The sequence below is a fragment of the Somniosus microcephalus genome, chromosome 13, assembly GCF_052327205.1.
Source record: "Somniosus microcephalus isolate GS21.2 chromosome 13, FLI_Smic_1.0, whole genome shotgun sequence".
In the NCBI taxonomy this organism is placed as follows: domain Eukaryota; kingdom Metazoa; phylum Chordata; class Chondrichthyes; order Squaliformes; family Somniosidae; genus Somniosus; species Somniosus microcephalus.
This window is the reverse complement of record NC_140999.1, coordinates 194,995,452-195,014,959: the sequence shown is the minus strand read 5'-3', so window position 1 is coordinate 195,014,959 and position 19,508 is coordinate 194,995,452. Positions and strand designations below refer to the sequence as shown.

Sequence of the window (19,508 nt, the reverse complement as noted above, 5' to 3'; positions counted from 1 at the left end):
GGAGCAGTGAAGGAGAGAGGGAATGGGCAAGGGGAGCAGTGAAGGAGAGAGGGAATGGGCAAGGGGAGCAGTGAAGGAGAGAAGGAATGGGCAAGGGGAGCGGTGAAGGAGAGAAGGAATGGGCAAGGGGAGCAGTGAAGGAGAGAAGGAATGGGCAAGGGGAGCAGTGAAGGAGAGAAGGAATGGGCAAGGGAGCAGTGCAGGAGAGAGGGAATGGGCAAGGGAGCAGTGAAGGAGAGAAGGAATGGGCAAGGGGAGCAGTGAAGGAGAGAGGGAATGGGCAAGGGAGCAGTGAAGGAGAGAGGGAATGGGCAAGGGGAGCAGTGAAGGAGAGAGGGAATGGGCAAGGGGAGCAGTGAAGGAGAGAAGGAATGGGCAAGGGGAGCGGTGAAGGAGAGAAGGAATGGGCAAGGGGAGCAGTGAAGGAGACAGGGAATGGCCAAGGGGAGCAGTGAAGGAGAGAGGGAATGGGCAAGGGGAGCAGTGAAGGAGAGAGAACGGGCAAGGGGAGCAGTGAAGGAGAGAAGGAATGGGCAAGGGGAGCAGTGAAGGAGAGAGGGAATGGGCAAGGGAGCAGTGAAGGAGAGAGGGAATGGGCAAGGGGAGCAGTGAAGGAGAGAGGGAATGGGCAAGGGGAGCGGTGAAGGAGAGAAGGAATGGGCAAGGGGAGCAGTGAAGGAGAGAGGGAATGGGCAAGGGAGCAGTGAAGGAGAGAGGGAATGGGCAAGGGAGCAGTGAAGGAGACAGGGAATGGCCAAGGGGAGCAGTGAAGGAGAGAGGGAATGGGCAAGGGAGCAGTGAAGGAGAGAGAACGGGCAAGGGGAGCAGTGAAGGAGAGAGGGAACGGGCAAGGGGAGCAGTGAAGGAGAGAGGGAATGGGCAAGGGGAGCAGTGATGGAGAGAGGGAATGGGCAAGGGAGCAGTGAAGGAGAGAGGGAATGGGCAAGGGGAGCAGTGAAGGAGAGAGGGAATGGGCAAGGGAGCAGTGAAGGAGAGAGGGAATGGGCAAGGGGAGCAGTGAAGGAAAGAGGGAATGGGCAAGGGAGCAGTGAAGGAGAGAGGGAATGGGCAAGGGGAGCAGTGAAAGAGAGAGGGAATGGGCAAGGGAGCAGTGAAGGAGAGAGGGAATGGGCAAGGGGAGCAGTGAAGGAGAGAGGGAATGGGCAAGGGAGCAGTGAAGGAGAGAGGGAATGGGCAAGGGGAGCAGTGAAGGAGAGAGGGAATGGGCAAGGGAGCAGTGAAGGAGAGAGGGAATGGGCAAGGGGAGCAGTGAAGGAGAGAGGGAATGGGCAAGGGAGCAGTGAAGGAGAGAGGGAATGGGCAAGGGGAGCAGTGAAAGAGGGAGGGAATGGGCAAGGGGAGCAGTGAAAGAGAGAGGGAATGGGCAAGGGGAGCAGTGAAGGAGAGAGGGAATGGGCAAGGGGAGCAGTGAAGGAGAGAGGGAATGGGCAAGGGAGCAGTGAAGGAGAGAGGGAATGGGCAAGGGAGCAGTGAAGGAGACAGGGAATGGCCAAGGGGAGCAGTGAAGGAGAGAGGGAATGGGCAAGGGAGCAGTGAAGGAGAGAGAACGGGCAAGGGGAGCAGTGAAGGAGAGAGGGAACGGGCAAGGGGAGCAGTGAAGGAGAGAGGGAATGGGCAAGGGGAGCAGTGATGGAGAGAGGGAATGGGCAAGGGAGCAGTGAAGGAGAGAGGGAATGGGCAAGGGGAGCAGTGAAGGAGAGAGGGAATGGGCAAGGGAGCAGTGAAGGAGAGAGGGAATGGGCAAGGGGAGCAGTGAAGGAAAGAGGGAATGGGCAAGGGAGCAGTGAAGGAGAGAGGGAATGGGCAAGGGGAGCAGTGAAAGAGAGAGGGAATGGGCAAGGGAGCAGTGAAGGAGAGAGGGAATGGGCAAGGGGAGCAGTGAAGGAGAGAGGGAATGGGCAAGGGAGCAGTGAAGGAGAGAGGGAATGGGCAAGGGGAGCAGTGAAGGAGAGAGGGAATGGGCAAGGGAGCAGTGAAGGAGAGAGGGAATGGGCAAGGGGAGCAGTGAAGGAGAGAGGGAATGGGCAAGGGAGCAGTGAAGGAGAGAGGGAATGGGCAAGGGGAGCAGTGAAAGAGGGAGGGAATGGGCAAGGGGAGCAGTGAAAGAGAGAGGGAATGGGCAAGGGGAGCAGTGAAGGAGAGAGGGAATGGGCAAGGGGAGCAGTGAAGGAGAGAGGGAATGGGCAAGGGAGCAGTGAAGGAGAGAGGGAATGGGCAAGGGAGCAGTGAAGGAGAGAGGGAATGGGCAAGGGGAGCAGTGAAGGAAAGAGGGAATGGGCAAGGGAGCAGTGAAGGAGAGAGGGAATGGGCAAGGGGAGCAGTGAAAGAGAGAGGGAATGGGCAAGGGAGCAGTGAAGGAGAGAGGGAATGGGCAAGGGGAGCAGTGAAGGAGAGAGGGAATGGGCAAGGGAGCAGTGAAGGAGAGAGGGAATGGGCAAGGGGAGCAGTGAAGGAGAGAGGGAATGGGCAAGGGAGCAGTGAAGGAGAGAGGGAATGGGCAAGGGGAGCAGTGAAGGAGAGAGGGAATGGGCAAGGGAGCAGTGAAGGAGAGAGGGAATGGGCAAGGGGAGCAGTGAAAGAGGGAGGGAATGGGCAAGGGGAGCAGTGAAAGAGAGAGGGAATGGGCAAGGGGAGCAGTGAAGGAGAGAGGGAATGGGCAAGGGAGCAGTGAAGGAGAGAGGGAATGGGCAAGGGGAGCAGTGAAGGAGAGAGGGAACGGGCAAGGGGAGCAGTGAAGGAGAGAGGGAATGGGCAAGGGGAGCAGTGATGGAGAGAGGGAATGGGCAAGGGAGCAGTGAAGGAGAGAGGGAACGGGCAAGGGGAGCAGTGAAGGAGAGAGGGAATGGGCAAGGGGAGCAGTGATGGAGAGAGGGAATGGGCAAGGGAGCAGTGAAGGAGAGAGGGAATGGGCAAGGGGAGCAGTGAAGGAGAGAGGGAACGGGCAAGGGAGCAGTGAAGGAGAGAGGGAATGGGCAAGGGGAGCAGTGAAGGAGAGAGGGAATGGGCAAGGGAGCAGTGAAGGAGAGAGGGAATGGGCAAGGGAGCAGTGAAGGAGAGAGGGAATGGGCAAGGGAGCAGTGAAGGAGAGAGGGAATGGGCAAGGGAGCAGTGAAGGAGAGAGGGAATGGGCAAGGGAGCAGTGAAGGAGAGAGGGAATGGGCAAGGGAGCAGTGAAGGAGAGAGGGAATGGGCAAGGGGAGCAGTGAAGGAGAGAGGGAATGGGCAAGGGAGCAGTGAAGGAGAGAGGGAATGGGCAAGGGGAGCAGTGAAAGAGAGAGGGAATGGGCAAGGGAGCAGTGAAGGAGAGAGGGAATGGGCAAGGGGAGCAGTGAAGGAGAGAGGGAATGGGCAAGGGAGCAGTGAAGGAGAGAGGGAATGGGCAAGGGGAGCAGTGAAGGAGAGAGGGAATGGGCAAGGGAGCAGTGAAGGAGAGAGGGAATGGGCAAGGGAGCAGTGAAGGAGAGAGGGAATGGGCAAGGGGAGCAGTGAAAGAGAGAGGGAATGGGCAAGGGAGCAGTGAAGGAGAGAGGGAATGGGCAAGGGGAGCAGTGAAAGAGGGAGGGAATGGGCAAGGGGAGCAGTGAAAGAGAGAGGGAATGGGCAAGGGGAGCAGTGAAGGAGAGAGGGAATGGGCAAGGGGAGCAGTGAAGGAGAGAGGGAATGGGCAAGGGAGCAGTGAAGGAGAGAGGGAATGGGCAAGGGAGCAGTGAAGGAGAGAGGGAATGGGCAAGGGGAGCAGTGAAGGAAAGAGGGAATGGGCAAGGGAGCAGTGAAGGAGAGAGGGAATGGGCAAGGGGAGCAGTGAAAGAGAGAGGGAATGGGCAAGGGAGCAGTGAAGGAGAGAGGGAATGGGCAAGGGGAGCAGTGAAGGAGAGAGGGAATGGGCAAGGGAGCAGTGAAGGAGAGAGGGAATGGGCAAGGGGAGCAGTGAAGGAGAGAGGGAATGGGCAAGGGAGCAGTGAAGGAGAGAGGGAATGGGCAAGGGGAGCAGTGAAGGAGAGAGGGAATGGGCAAGGGAGCAGTGAAGGAGAGAGGGAATGGGCAAGGGGAGCAGTGAAAGAGGGAGGGAATGGGCAAGGGGAGCAGTGAAAGAGAGAGGGAATGGGCAAGGGGAGCAGTGAAGGAGAGAGGGAATGGGCAAGGGAGCAGTGAAGGAGAGAGGGAATGGGCAAGGGGAGCAGTGAAGGAGAGAGGGAACGGGCAAGGGGAGCAGTGAAGGAGAGAGGGAATGGGCAAGGGGAGCAGTGATGGAGAGAGGGAATGGGCAAGGGAGCAGTGAAGGAGAGAGGGAACGGGCAAGGGGAGCAGTGAAGGAGAGAGGGAATGGGCAAGGGGAGCAGTGATGGAGAGAGGGAATGGGCAAGGGAGCAGTGAAGGAGAGAGGGAATGGGCAAGGGGAGCAGTGAAGGAGAGAGGGAATGGGCAAGGGAGCAGTGAAGGAGAGAGGGAATGGGCAAGGGGAGCAGTGAAGGAGAGAGGGAATGGGCAAGGGAGCAGTGAAGGAGAGAGGGAATGGGCAAGGGAGCAGTGAAGGAGAGAGGGAATGGGCAAGGGAGCAGTGAAGGAGAGAGGGAATGGGCAAGGGAGCAGTGAAGGAGAGAGGGAATGGGCAAGGGAGCAGTGAAGGAGAGAGGGAATGGGCAAGGGAGCAGTGAAGGAGAGAGGGAATGGGCAAGGGGAGCAGTGAAGGAGAGAGGGAATGGGCAAGGGAGCAGTGAAGGAGAGAGGGAATGGGCAAGGGGAGCAGTGAAAGAGAGAGGGAATGGGCAAGGGAGCAGTGAAGGAGAGAGGGAATGGGCAAGGGGAGCAGTGAAGGAGAGAGGGAATGGGCAAGGGAGCAGTGAAGGAGAGAGGGAATGGGCAAGGGGAGCAGTGAAGGAGAGAGGGAATGGGCAAGGGAGCAGTGAAGGAGAGAGGGAATGGGCAAGGGAGCAGTGAAGGAGAGAGGGAATGGGCAAGGGGAGCAGTGAAGGAGAGAGGGAATGGGCAAGGGGAGCAGTGAAGGAGAGAGGGAATGGGCAAGGGGAGCAGTGAAGGAGAGAGGGAATGGGCAAGGGAGCAGTGAAGGAGAGAGGGAATGGGCAAGGGGAGCAGTGAAAGAGAGAGGGAATGGGCAAGGGGAGCAGTGAAGGAGAGAGCGAATGGGCAAGGGGAGCAGTGAAGGAGAGAGGGAATGGGCAAGGGGAGCAGTGAAGGAGAGAGGGAATGGGCAAGGGAGCAGTGAAGGAGAGAGGGAATGGGCAAGGGGAGCAGTGAAGGAGAGAGGGAATGGGCAAGGGAGCAGTGAAGGAGAGAGGGAATGGGCAAGGGAGCAGTGAAGGAGAGAGGGAATGGGCAAGGGAGCAGTGAAGGAGAGAGGGAATGGGCAAGGGAGCAGTGAAGGAGAGAGGGAATGGGCAAGGGAGCAGTGAAGGAGAGAGGGAATGGGCAAGGGAGCAGTGAAGGAGAGAGGGAATGGGCAAGGGGAGCAGTGAAGGAGAGAGGGAATGGGCAAGGGAGCAGTGAAGGAGAGAGGGAATGGGCAAGGGGAGCAGTGAAAGAGAGAGGGAATGGGCAAGGGAGCAGTGAAGGAGAGAGGGAATGGGCAAGGGGAGCAGTGAAGGAGAGAGGGAATGGGCAAGGGAGCAGTGAAGGAGAGAGGGAATGGGCAAGGGGAGCAGTGAAGGAGAGAGGGAATGGGCAAGGGAGCAGTGAAGGAGAGAGGGAATGGGCAAGGGAGCAGTGAAGGAGAGAGGGAATGGGCAAGGGGAGCAGTGAAGGAGAGAGGGAATGGGCAAGGGGAGCAGTGAAGGAGAGAGGGAATGGGCAAGGGGAGCAGTGAAGGAGAGAGGGAATGGGCAAGGGAGCAGTGAAGGAGAGAGGGAATGGGCAAGGGGAGCAGTGAAAGAGAGAGGGAATGGGCAAGGGGAGCAGTGAAGGAGAGAGCGAATGGGCAAGGGGAGCAGTGAAGGAGAGAGGGAATGGGCAAGGGGAGCAGTGAAGGAGAGAGGGAATGGGCAAGGGAGCAGTGAAGGAGAGAGGGAATGGGCAAGGGAGCAGTGAAGGAGAGAGGGAATGGGCAAGGGAGCAGTGAAGGAGAGAGGGAATGGGCAAGGGAGCAGTGAAGGAGAGAGGGAATGGGCAAGGGAGCAGTGAAGGAGAGAGGGAATGGGCAAGGGAGCAGTGAAGGAGAGAGGGAATGGGCAAGGGAGCAGTGAAGGAGAGAGGGAATGGGCAAGGGAGAGGGAAGTCAGTCAGTTTGAATACCCTCTTTTCTGTTAGACAGTTAAAAGAAATTGTACCTTTTTCCTCCCAGTGTTTGATTAATTGCTGCTCCTCGGAGAGGATTTACAATATATTTTAAAAATTTTCATTCGAATGGCAAATAGAGTAATTTTCAATAAAATTCAGTAAATGTCCCTTCCTAGAGATAGAGCCCCAGCCTGTTCAGCCTTTCCCAATAGGTATAAACTCTCAGTTCTGGTATCATTCCAGTAAATACTTTTTGCACCTTCTCCAGTGCCTCTGTATCCTTTTAATAATCTGGAGGCCAGAACCGTTGACAGCACTCCAAGTGTGGTCTAACCCCTTCCTGTTATTTTATAGGACTGTCACTAATGGCAGCCTCCAGTTTGGGAACGGTGCTGAATGAGGTGGTGGCGCTGCCTCCTCCGGAGCCCCTAGAGAGAAGGTTTCAGCACACCTGCCAGCACCAGTGCCGCCTCTGGTTAATATAAAATACTGGCGCAGCCATTTAGATCATCACTGGCTCCTGACAGACCGAACATCACCTGGAACAAGCGGGCAGTGTGGTTTCACACTGGTGGACCGTTCTACCCTTCCCCAGCCATCGGGAGAGTGCGGCTGGGTAGATGTTCGCGTGCTGCTGGTGTTGTGTAAATGGGGCGGAGTCCTCAGCACCGCGGACCCCCGCGTCTCACCACTTCCACTGGACGTGCCTCTGTACAGGGGCGGTAATGAGTTTACATGTAACGGTTGGGGTAGATGTTGGAGCTCATTGTGCCCGATTTTCCAGGTGGTAAACGGGGTGGGGGGGCAAAGAGAACCAATTTCAGGGCACAGTGTCTCACGCCTGATCTGCACCTGCGTTCCGGGCGACACCATATTGGTAAAGGCGGCTTTGCAGGCATTCCAGTTGGCTACTTAAAACGAGCGTTAGGCCCCTTACATATGTAAATGAGGGGCCCAATGCGTGTTTGCGGACCCCTCGCTGAAATCATTGGAGCAGGAGACTGGCCCGCTCCGCTCCGCTCGGGATTCCTCAGGGTTCCTGGGACCAAATATTGTGTGAAAATCTACCAATAATCGTCACAGTGAAGCCAGGAGGACCGTGACTGCTCCCCAACTGTACATCACACCCGATCACCCCCCCCTCCCGATCGCCCCTCCGACTCCCGATCGCCCCCCTCCCGATTGCCCCCCCACTCCCGATCGCCCCCCCACACCCAATCGCTCCCCCACACCCAATCGCCCCCCCCTGATCACCCCGCCTCCCGATCACCCCCCCGATCCCCCCTGCTCCCGATCGCCCCCCCACACTCCCGATCACCCCCCTCCCGATCACCCCCCCACACCTGATCGCCCCCCCTCCCGATCACCCCCCCACTCCCGATCGCCCCATTCCTGATCACCCCCCCCACTCCCGATCGCCCCCCGATTGCCCCCCCACTCCCGATCACCCCCCCACTCCTGATCGCCCCCCTCTCCCGATTGCCCCCCCACTCCCGATCGCCCCCCCTCTCCCGATCACCCCCCCTCTCCCGATTGCCCCCCCACACCTGATCGCCCCCACACCCGATTCCCCCCTCCCGATCGCCCCCCCCACACACGATCGCCCCCCCCCAAGCTTTGCCGTTCTAACCCCCCCCACCATCCCACGATTGACCTTCAGACCGCTGCCAGCGCGAAGGTTGCCCTATCGTCATTTCTTCCAGTGGCCAAGCTGCCTGTGGAGCTGCGAGAGTTGCTGGCAGTTCGCCCCAGTTATTGACATGAGGCCCGTAGCCCAACATCGGGCCGTCGTCGGGATTCTCGCTGCCCGCACAGCACCGATTGTGGGCCCCAAAAACAGGGCCCAGACGTATTTCTATCCCGATGTGCCACTGTCTGGTCTCCCTCACATTGAAGCAGCTTCACCACCATAAAACCCTGGGACAATTTAAAGGCGCATTGTGAGAAAAATGTGGAGCAAATCTTTTATTGTCTGAAGAGTGGAGATGAACCAGAGGCTGTTTGTGTGGTTTTTCTTATCATGCACCAGGAAGGTGCTGGTACTCAATTCAATTCAATTCAATTTTATTTGTCATATATGCAGCAGACGTGTGTACTGCACAATGAAATGTTGATTTTTACGAGCCCTCCCAACATGAGATCAACACTCCTTGTGTTTGTACAATCACAGGATACTCATCCATGAAGAAAGTAGCAGTTTGAAGGGAGAATAGTGATGACCATCTGTTTTTATTCAGACGATTAGTGCTGTTGCTGTTTCTGGGGAAATTTGCAGGGCTGTGGGGAAAGAGCAGGGGAGTGGGACTAAATGGAGAGCTCTTTCAAAGAGCCGGCACAGGCACGATGGGCTGAATGGCCTCCTCTGTGCTGTAAGATTCTGTGACCAGTTTCAGTTACTGGGCTCTGCAACGATGGAGATGAAGGTAATTCCGCATCAAGTGACGAGTGAGCAGCCTGAGGTGGTCCACGTGGTGTCTGTTCACATCCCATTTACATGGCCAAACAGTTCTGAAGGGTCCATCTTTCGGGGACAAACACCCAGTGAAACGAGGGTTGCCAACCCGCCATGATTGGCCTGGAGACTCCAGGAATTGCAGATTAATCTCCAGAACACTGCGGCCAACAACACCCGGGGAGAAAAATCATCGGGGCATTTAAAAAAGTGTTTTTTTCATTTTCTTTGAATGCTTTTGTTTATTAGTTATAAAAATACTGAAGATGGAAAACGGTTGTTTGACAGACAGTCGAATCACCCAATAGGGTGATGACATCTCTGTTCGCTTTCTGATTGGTGCGGGGTGTCGTTCGGATGGATGTGCTGGGTGACCAATGGTGGGAGTGTGGGGGCAGGGCATCGCGAGGATGGATGTGCTTGCGTGACCAATGGTGAGTGTGTGGGGGCGGGGCATCATTAGGATGGATGTGTTGGGTGACCAATGGCAAGAGTGGGGGGGGCGGGGCATCGCAAGGATGGATGTGCTGGGTGACCAATGGCAGGAGTGTGGGGGCGAGGCATCATTAGGATGGATGTGCTGGGTGACCAATGGCAGGAGTGTGGGGGGTGGGGCATCGTGAGGATGGATGTGCTGGGTGACCAATGGTGAGAGTGTGGGGGGCGGGGCATCGCGAGGATGGATGTGCTGGGTGACCAATGGTGAGAGTGTGGGGGCGGGGCATCGCGAGGATGGATGTGCTGGGTGACCAATGGTGAGAGTGTGGGGGCGGGGCATCGCGAGGATGGATGTGCTGGGTGACCAATGGTGAGAGTGTGGGGGCGGGGCATCGCGAGGATGGATGTGCTGGGTGACCAATGGCAGGAGTCGGGGCAGTTGGAGGCAACAGGTCACATGGTGAAACCGCCAGGAATATATTCACCCAAATTAGCTACCCTAATGAAACCCTGCAGTAGACAACAAGAACAGGCCAACTTTATGAAGCTGATGTATCTGCTAAAGGTTTCACACTGTGTAGGGATTTTGTGCAATCTCACAGGTAAAGAAATCAGGCCAGAATTCACCAGCTCCTTACCTTACAGATTAGCGGGGAGAAGAGACCGTCAGCGGATATGGGCAAGAAAACAAAGACACAAAAGAAGAAGAAGAAGAAGGACCCGAACGAGCCGCAGAAACCGGTCTCCGCCTACGCCCTGTTCTTCCGAGACACACAAGCAGCAATCAAAGGGCAAAATCCCAATGCCACCTTTGGGGACGTTTCCAAAATCGTCGCCTCGATGTGGGACGGTCTCGGAGAGGAGCAGAAACAGGTAGGGAGAGAAACGAGAGATGCTTCAGATTTCTTTTTGGCAACATTTTTTTTTTCAGTTGCCAAGATTCCAAGGATTGTCTTCAATTCACTCGATTATCGATTTAACCAGAAGACATGTGCAAACCGAGTAACAAGAAATGGAAACTTATTAAAAGCAATATTGGGAGAGTAATATCTAGATTCAACTGCAAACACGTGCACTCGCGCTCTCACACACGTACACTCACACACACACACATTCTCTTACACACACACTGTCACACTTACAAAATTAGGGCTCATGGGATTGGGGGTAATATACTAGCATGGATTGAGGATTGGTTAACGGACAGAAAACAGAGAGTAGGAATAAACGGGTCATTTTCGGGTTGGTAGGCTGTAACTAGTGGGGTACCGCAAGGATCAGTGCTTGGGCCTCAGCTATTGACAATCTACAGCAATGATTTGGATGAGGGGACCAAATGTAATATATCCAAGTCCGCTGATGGTACAAAGCTGGGTGGGAATGTAAGTTATGAGGAGGATGCAAGGAAGCTTCAAGGGGATATAGACAGGCTAAGTGAGTGGGCAAGAACATGGCAAATCAAATATAATGTGGAGAAATGTGAAGTTATCCACTTTGGTAGGAAAAATAGAAAAGCAGAGTATTTTTTAAATGGTGAGAGATTGAGAAATGTTGGTGTTCAGAGGGACCTGGGTGTCCTTGTACACAAATCACTGAAAGTTAACAGGCAGCTACAGCAAGCAATTAGGAAAGCAAATGGTATGTTGGCCTTTATTACAAGAGGATTTCAGTATAAGAGTAAAGACATCTTACTGCAATTATATAGGGCCCTGGTGAGACCACACCTGGAGTATTGTGTACAGTTTTGGTCTCCTTACCTAAGGAAGGATATACTTGCCATAGAGGGAGTGCAACGAAGGTTCACCAGACTGGTTCATGGGATGGGGGGGATTGTCCTATGAGGAGAGATTGAGTAGACTAGGCCTATATTCTCTAGAATTTAGAAGAATGAGAGGTGATCTCATTGAAACATACAAAATTCTTACAGGGCTTGACAGGGTAGATGCAGGGAGGATGTTACATAGAAACATAAAAACATAGAAGATAGGAGCAGGAGTAGGCCATTCGGCCCCTCGAGCCTGCTCCGCCATTCAATGCGATCATGGCTGATCATCCAAATTCAGTACCCTGTCCCTGCTTTCTGCCCATATCCCTTGATCCCTTTAGCCTTAAGAAATATATCCAACTCCTTCTTGAATATATTTAATGAATTGGCCTCTACTGCCTTCTGTGGTAGAGAATTCCACTGGTTCACCACTCTCTGGGTGAAGAAATTCCTCCTCATCTCTGTCCTAAATGACTTACCCCTTATCCTTAGACTGTGACCTCTGGTTCTGGACTCCCCGACCATCGGGAACATCCTTCTTGCATCCAGTCTGTCCAGTCCTGTTAGCATTTTATAAGTTTCAATGAGATCCCTCTCATTCTTCTAAACTCCAGCGAGTACAACCCCAATCGACCCACTCTCTCCTCATACGTCATTCCTGCCATCCCAGGTATCAGCCTGGTGAATCGTTGCTACACTCCTTCCATGGCAAGAACATCCTTCCTCAGATAAGGCGACCAAAACTGCACACAATACTCAAGATGTGGTCTCACCAAGGCCCTGTACAACTGCAGCAAGACATCCTTGTTCCTGTACTCAAATCCTCTTGCTACGAAGGCCAATATGCCATTTGCCTTCTTAACCGCCTGCTGCACCTGCATGCTTACCTTCAGCGACTGGTGCGCAAGGACGCCCAGGTCTCGTTGCACTTCCCCTTCTCCCAATCTATTGCCATTCAGATAATAATCTGCCGCCTTGTTTTTGACACCAAAGTGGATAACCTCGCATTTATCCACGTTATATTGCATCTGCCATGCTTCTGCCCAATCACCCAACCTGTCCAAATCATACTGGAGTTTCTCGGCATCCTCCTCACAGCACACACGCCCACCCAGCTTTGTGTCGTCTGCAAACTTGGCGATATTACATCTAGTTCCCTCGTCCAGATCATTAATATATATTGTGAATAGCTGGGGTCCAAGGACCGATCCCTGCGGTACCCCACTAGTTACTGCCTGCCCCTCGGAAAAAGAGCCGTTTATTCCAACTCTTTGCTTTCTGTCTGCCAACCAGTTCTCTATCCAAGTCAATACCTTGCCCCCAATCCCATGTGCCTTAACTTTACACGCTAATCTCTTATGCGGGACCTTCTCGAAAGCCTTTTGAAAGTCCAAATACACCACATCCACTGGTTCTCCCTTATCTATTTTACCAGTTACATCCTCAAAAAATTCCAGTAGATTAGTCAAGCACGATTTACTTTTTGTAAATCCATGTTGACTTTGTCCGATCCGGTCACTGTTTTCCAAGTGCTCTGCTATTACATCTTTTATAATGGACTCTAGCATTTTCCCCACTACCGATGTCAGGCTTACCGATCTGTAATTCCCCGTTTTCTCTCTACCTCCTTTTTTGAACAGTGGGGTAACATTAGCTACCCGCCAATCCATGGGTACTGTTCCAGAGTCTATCAAATTTTGGAAGATGACCAGCAATGCATCTACTATTTCTCGGGCCACTTCCTTAAGTACCCTAGGATGTAGATTATTGGGCCCTGGGGATTTATCGGCCTTCAATCCCGTCAATTTCTCTAACACCATTTCCCTACAAATACTGATTTCTATCAGTTCCTCCCTTTCATTAGACCCTATGTTCCCCGACATCTCTGGGAGGTTATTTGTGTCCTCCTTTGTGAAGACAGAACCAAAGTATGTATTTAGTTGGTCTGCCATTTCTTTGTTCCCCATTATAAATTCCCCTGACTCTGACTGCAAGGGACCTACGCTTGACTTCACCAATCTTTTTCTCTTCACATATCTATAAAAGTTTTTACAGTCAGTTTTTATGTTCCCTGAAAGCTTACTCTCATACTCTATTTTTCCCCTCTTAATTAATCCCTTTGTCCTCCTTTGTTGAATCCTTTGTTGAGTGACATTCCCCAATCAATCCTACCCAACTCGCGCCTCATACCATCGTAGGTTCCTTTATTTAAATTCAGGACCCTAGTCAACTACTTCACTCTCCATCTTGAAGAACTCTATCATATTATGATCGCTCCGACCAAAGGGGCCTCGCACAACAAGATTGCTAATTAATCCTTTCTCATTACATAATACCCAGTCTAAGATGGCCTGATCTCCAGTTGGTTCCTCGACATATTGGTCCAGGAAACCATCCCGTATACACTCCAGGAATTCCTCCTCCACAGTATTGTTATGTTTCCCCTGGCTGGGGAGTCTAGAGCTAGGGGTCACAGTCTCAGAATAAGGGGTCGGCCATTTAGGACTGAGATGAGGAGAAATTTCTTCACTCAGTTGGTGAATCTTCGGAATTCTTTACCCCAGAGGGCTGTGGAGGCTCAGTCGTTAAGGGAATCAAGGGATATGGGGATAGTGCAGGAAAGTGGAGTTGAGGTAGCAGATCTGCCATGATCTTACTGGAGCAGGCTCGAGGGGCCGAATGGCCTACTCCTGCTCCTATTTCTTATGTTCTTACTCTCTCACACACTCTCTCATACACTCTCGCACACACTCCCTCTCTCACACACTCCCTCTCTCACACACTCCCTCTCTCACACACTCCCTCTCTCTCACACTCCCTCTCTCACACACTCCCTCTCTCTCATACTCTCCCTCTCTCACACTCTCTCACACACTCCCTCTCTCACACTCTCTCTCACACACTCTCTCTCTCACACTCTCCCTCCCTCACACACTCCCTCCCTCACACACTCCCTCTCTCACACTCCCTCCCTCACACACTCTCTCTCTCTCACACTCCCTCTCTCTCACACTCCCTCTCTCACACTCCCTCTCTCTCACACTCTCCCTCCCTCACACACTCCCTCCCTCTCACACTCCCTCTCTCTCACACTCCCTCTCTCACACTCCCTCTCTCACACACTCCCTCTCTCACACACTCCCTCTCTCACACACTCCCTCTCTCACACTCTCCCTCTCTCTCACACTCCCTCTCTCTCACACTCCCTCTCTCACACTCCCTCTCTCACACACTCCCTCTCTCTCACACTCCCTCTCTCACACTCTCCCTCTCTCTCACACTCCCTCTCTCTCACACTCCCTCTCTCACACTCCCTCTCTCACACACTCTCCCTCTCTCTCACACTCCCTCTCTCTTACACTCCCTCTCTCTCACACTCCCTCTCTCTCACACTCCCTCTCTCACACACTCTCTCTCTCTCACACACTCCCTCTCACACACTCTCTCTCACACTCCCTCTCTCTCACACTCCCTCTCTCTCACACTCCCTCTCTCTCACACTCCCTCTCTCACACTCCCTCTCTCTCACACTCCCTCTCTCACACACTCCCTCTCTCTCACACTCCCTCTCTCTCACACTCTCTCTCACACACTCTCTCTCTCACACTCTCCCTCTCTCTCACACTCTCCCTCTCCTCTCCCTCTCTCTCACTCCCTCTCTCTCACACTCCCTCTCTCTCACACTCCCTCTCTCTCACACTCCCTCTCTCTCACACTCCCTCTCTCTCACACTCTCCCTCCCTCACACACTCCCTCTCTCTCACACTCCCTCTCTCTCACACTCCCTCTTTCTCACACTCCCTCTCTCACACACTCCCTCTCTGACACTCTCCCTCCCTCACACACTCCCTCCCTCACACACTCCCTCTCTCACACACTCCCTCCCTCACACACTCCCTCTCTCTCATATTCCCTCTCTCACACACTCCCTCCCTCACACACTCCCTCTCTCACACACTCCCTCCCTCACACACTCCCTCTCTCTCACACTCCCTCTCTCTCTCACTCCCTCTCTCTCACACTCCCTCTCTCACACACTCCCTCTCTCACACACTCCCTCTCTCACTCCCTCTCTCACACTCCCTCCCTCACACACTCCCTCTCTCTCACACTCCCTCTCTCTCACACTCCCTCTCTCTCACACTCCCTCTCTCTCACACTCTCTCTCTCACACTCCCTCTCTCTCACACTCCCTCCCTCTCACACTCCCTCTCTCACACTCTCCCTCCCTCACACACTCCCTCTCTCACACACTCCCTCTCTCACACACTCTCTCTCTCACACTCCCTCTCTCACACTCCCTCTCTCACACACTCCCTCTCTCGCACTCTCCCTCCCTCACACACTCCCTCTCTCACACACTCCCTCTCTCTCACACTCCCTCTCTCACTCCCTCTCTCACACACTCCCTCCCTCACACACTCCCTCTCTCTCACACTCCCTCTCTCACACTCCCTCTCTCTCATATTCCCTCTCTCACACACTCCCTCCCTCACACACTCCCTCTCTCACACACTCCCTCCCTCACACACTCCCTCTCTCTCACACTCCCTCTCTCTTTCACGCCCTCTCTCTCTCACACTCCCTCTCTCACACACTCCCTCTCTCTCACACTCCCTCTCTCACACACTCCCTCCCTCACACACTCCCTCCCTCACACACTCCCTCTCACACACTCCCTCTCTCTCATATTCCCTCTCTCACACACTCCCTCCCTCACACACACACACACTCTCACACGTACACATTTATACGCTGTCTCTCATGTGTGCTGTTGTAAAGAGAGTCTCAGTGCCTGAAGTTTTAAACTATTAGATACTGGAAACACAGCTATTGATTGGCTAATTTTCACATTAATCAGTAAAATTGATGCATCATCTCGGCAGATAGGGCTGAAATGAAGTGCTGCATCCACACACGAGAGTGGTGTTGATGGCTTTCAGTTTAGGTGCCCAGTGGTTGCTGAATGTAGAGTCCCGGCTGGATAGTGTGGCCAGAGCCAGCCAGGGATAACGCAGCACAATGTCACCACAGTCCAGGGAGAGCCATCAACAAATGTCTTGTGGTGGTTTTATCTGTCAGAGTGTAATTGTTTAATAATCGACGGAGGATTTGATTACAAAATAATGAGCACTTACATCTGTTAGACGAGGGCAGGAGGGTAACAGATGCATGAGAGGGATACAAGAGACATCATTTTTACTTCCATAAACCTGTTTGAGGATTCATCCCACAGCAGAGGCCCGTCAGAGTAAGTGGCAATCTCACTCCCAGAGCTAAGTGTGGGAATGGAAGTATTCCCTCTGGTACAGTGTGTTTGAATAATCACATTCCAAAGTGCCTCACATCCAATGGGTCACTTTTGAAGTGTGATCATTATCCTAGGCAAACATGACAGACAATTTGCACACAGGAGGAGCCCACAAACAGCAAACAATGAATCATCAGTTATTGTGCGGAGTTTTTTATGGTAGTTTTGGTTAAAGGAGAAATCCTGGTCAGGAAATTAGGAGCAATCCGTGGCCTTCAGATATTGTCACGGGATCGATTACATCCAACAGGCAGGCAGGAGTTTAACGTCTCATCTGAAAGATGGCACCTTCAACAGTACAGCACTCCCTCAACAGTACAGCACTCCCTCAACAGCACAGCACTCCCTCAACAGTACAGCACTCCCTCAACAGTACAGCACTCCCTCAACAGTACAGCACTCCCTCAACAGCACAGCACTCCCTCAACAGTACAGCACTCCCTCAAAAGTACAGCACTCCCTCAACAGTACAGCACTCCCTCAAAAGTACAGCACTCCCTCAACAGTACAGCACTCCCTCAAAAGTACAGCACTCCCTCAACAGTACAGCATTCCCTCAACAGTACAGCACTCCCTCAACAGTACAGCACTCCCTCAACAGCACAGCACTCCCTCAACAGCACAGCACTCCCTCAACAGTACAGCACTCCCTCAACAGTACAGCACTCCCTCAACAGTACAGCACTCCCTCAACAGCACAGCACTCCCTCAACAGTACAGCACTCCCTCAACAGTACAGCACTCCCTCAACAGCACAGCACTCCCTCAACAGTACAGCACTCCCTCAACAGCACAGCACTCCCTCAACAGCACAGCACTCCCTCAACAGCACAGCACTCCCTCAACAGCACAGCACTCCCTCAACAGTACAGCACTCCCTCAACAGTACAGCACTCCCTCAACAGCACAGCACTCCCTCAACAGTACAGCACTCCCTCAACAGTACAGCACTCCCTCAAAAGTACAGCACTCCCTCAACAGCACAGCACTCCCTCAACAGTACAGCACTCCCTCAACAGTACAGCACTCCCTCAACAGCACAGCACTCCCTCAACAGCACAGCACTCCCTCAACAGTACAGCACTCCCTCAACAGTACAGCACTCCCTCAACAGCACAGCACTCCCTCAACAGCACAGCACTCCCTCAACAGCACAGCACTCCCTCAACAGCACAGCACTCCCTCAAAAGTACAGCACTCCCTCAACAGTACAGCACTCCCTCAAAAGTACAGCACTCCCTCAACAGTACAGCACTCCCTCAACAGCACAGCACTCCCTCAACAGCACAGCACTCCCTCAACAGCACAGCACTCCCTCAACAGTACAGCACTCCCTCAAAAGTACAGCACTCCCTCAACAGTACAGCACTCCCTCAACAGTACAGCACTCCCTCAACAGCACAGCACTCCCTCAACAGCACAGCACTCCCTCAACAGCACAGCACTCCCTCAACAGTACAGCACTCCCTCAACAGCACAGCACTCCCTCAACAGCACAGCACTCCCTCAACAGCACAGCACTCCCTCAACAGCACAGCACTCCCTCAACAGCACAGCACTCCCTCAACAGTACAGCACTCCCTCAACAGTACAGCACTCCCTCAAAAGTACAGCACTCCCTCAACAGTACAGCACTCCCTCAAAAGTACAGCACTCCCTCAACAGTACAGCACTCCCTCAACAGTACAGCACTCCCTCAACAGCACAGCACTCCCTCAACAGCACAGCACTCCCTCAACAGCACAGCTCTCCCTCAACAGCACAGCACTCCCTCAACAGCACAGCACTCCCTCAACAGCACAGCACTCCCTCAACAGCACAGCACTCCCTCAACAGTACAGCACTCCCTCAACAGTACAGCACTCCCTCAACAGTACAGCACTCCCTCAACAGCACAGCACTCCCTCAACAGTACAGCACTCCCTCAACAGTACAGCACTCCCTCAACAGCACAGCACTCCCTCAACAGCACAGCACTCCCTCAACAGCACAGCACTCCCTCAACAGCACAGCACTCCCTCAACAGTACAGCACTCCCTCAACAGTACAGCACTCCCTCAACAGCACAGCACTCCCTCAACAGTACAGCACTCCCTCAACAGCACAGCACTCCCTCAACAGCACAGCACTCCCTCAACAGTACAGCACTCCCTCAACAGTACACTAGAGTATTGGTCTAGATTGAAAGTTCAAGTCCTGGAGTGGAGCTTGAACCCACAACTCTCTGAATCAAAGGCCAACTGAGCCACTAGTGATGTAGAGTGGGAGCTAAGATGACAGCATTACAAGATCCCAAAACAAGCGCTCTACCTGGAGCTCCGGCACGGCAAGAGAGCCCCAGGTGGGCAGAGGAAACGCTTCAAGGACACCCTCAAAGCCTCCTTGAAAAAGTGTAACATCCCCACCGACACCTGGGAATCCCTGGCCCAAGACCGCACAAAAGTGGAGGAGAAGCATCTGGGAAGGCGCCGAACACCTCGAGTCTCTTCGCCGGGAGCAAGCAGAAGCCAAGCGCAAGGAGCGCAAGGAGTGCAAGGAGCGCACGTCAACCCAAGCACCCCACCCACCCGCCCCTTCAACCACCATCTGCCCCACCTGTGACAGAGACTGTAGGTCCCACATTGGACTCATCAGCCGCCTGAGAACTCATTTTAATGTGGAAGCAAGTCATCCTCGGTTCCGAGGGACTGCCTAAGAAGATTACCCAGAAACTGACTCGTGTTCTACTTGGTCTGGGAGAGTCTGATAGCAAACCTGGTGCCAAAAATAAAAAATTGTTTAACTCCTCAACACTGACCTCTGTCCCCTTAATTCAGGGGGAAAAAATGACCCCCAGAAACAGTCAAAGAGGAAACACTTAGAGATGAGTGAACTCTGGACACAATTCTAATAGGTGGTTTCATTCAATCTTTTTGCATTTCATTAAACTGAACCAGATCAGCTATTTCTAACCCTTTCAGTATTAAAACAAATGTTTGAAACATTGTGCAGCTCCTGTCTTTGCCACTATTAGTTTCTTCGAGATCGGGCGGATAGAAGCACAAAGCTCCAAGTGTAACTCAACTAAAATGGGAGCAAACCCAAGTCATGACTGTAAGCCCTGAACCGAGTCTGCCCAGTCAAATTCTCTTCTCTCCCCGCCCCCCGGGTCTGACGCCGCCCTGAATCCGGTTTCAGTTCCTCAGTCCACTGTAAAGAGGTTTGACTCAATCCTGTCACTATAGCTCCCGTAGCCCCAATCCACAGCTATTCCTTTTCCACACCGCCCTAACTCTCATGCTCCTGAAAAC

The 19,508-nt window shown here is 53.3% G+C and overlaps 1 protein-coding gene across 10 annotated transcripts in view; it reads left to right on the top strand.

Moving 5' to 3' along the window:
* tox2 (TOX high mobility group box family member 2) overlaps window positions 1-19,508 on the top strand; it is a 293,416-nt gene that overhangs the window by 251,820 nt on the left and 22,088 nt on the right. For all 10 annotated transcript variants that reach the window (XR_015080694.1, XM_086005925.1, XM_086005921.1 and 7 more), the window contains one exon: window positions 9,788-10,015. Coding sequence is in view for 9 of the 10 variants with exons in the window: in XM_086005925.1 (XP_085862051.1) it covers window positions 9,788-10,015 (228 nt within the window). In the remaining variant the exon portion in view is untranslated. The remainder of the gene's footprint in view (window positions 1-9,787; window positions 10,016-19,508) is intronic.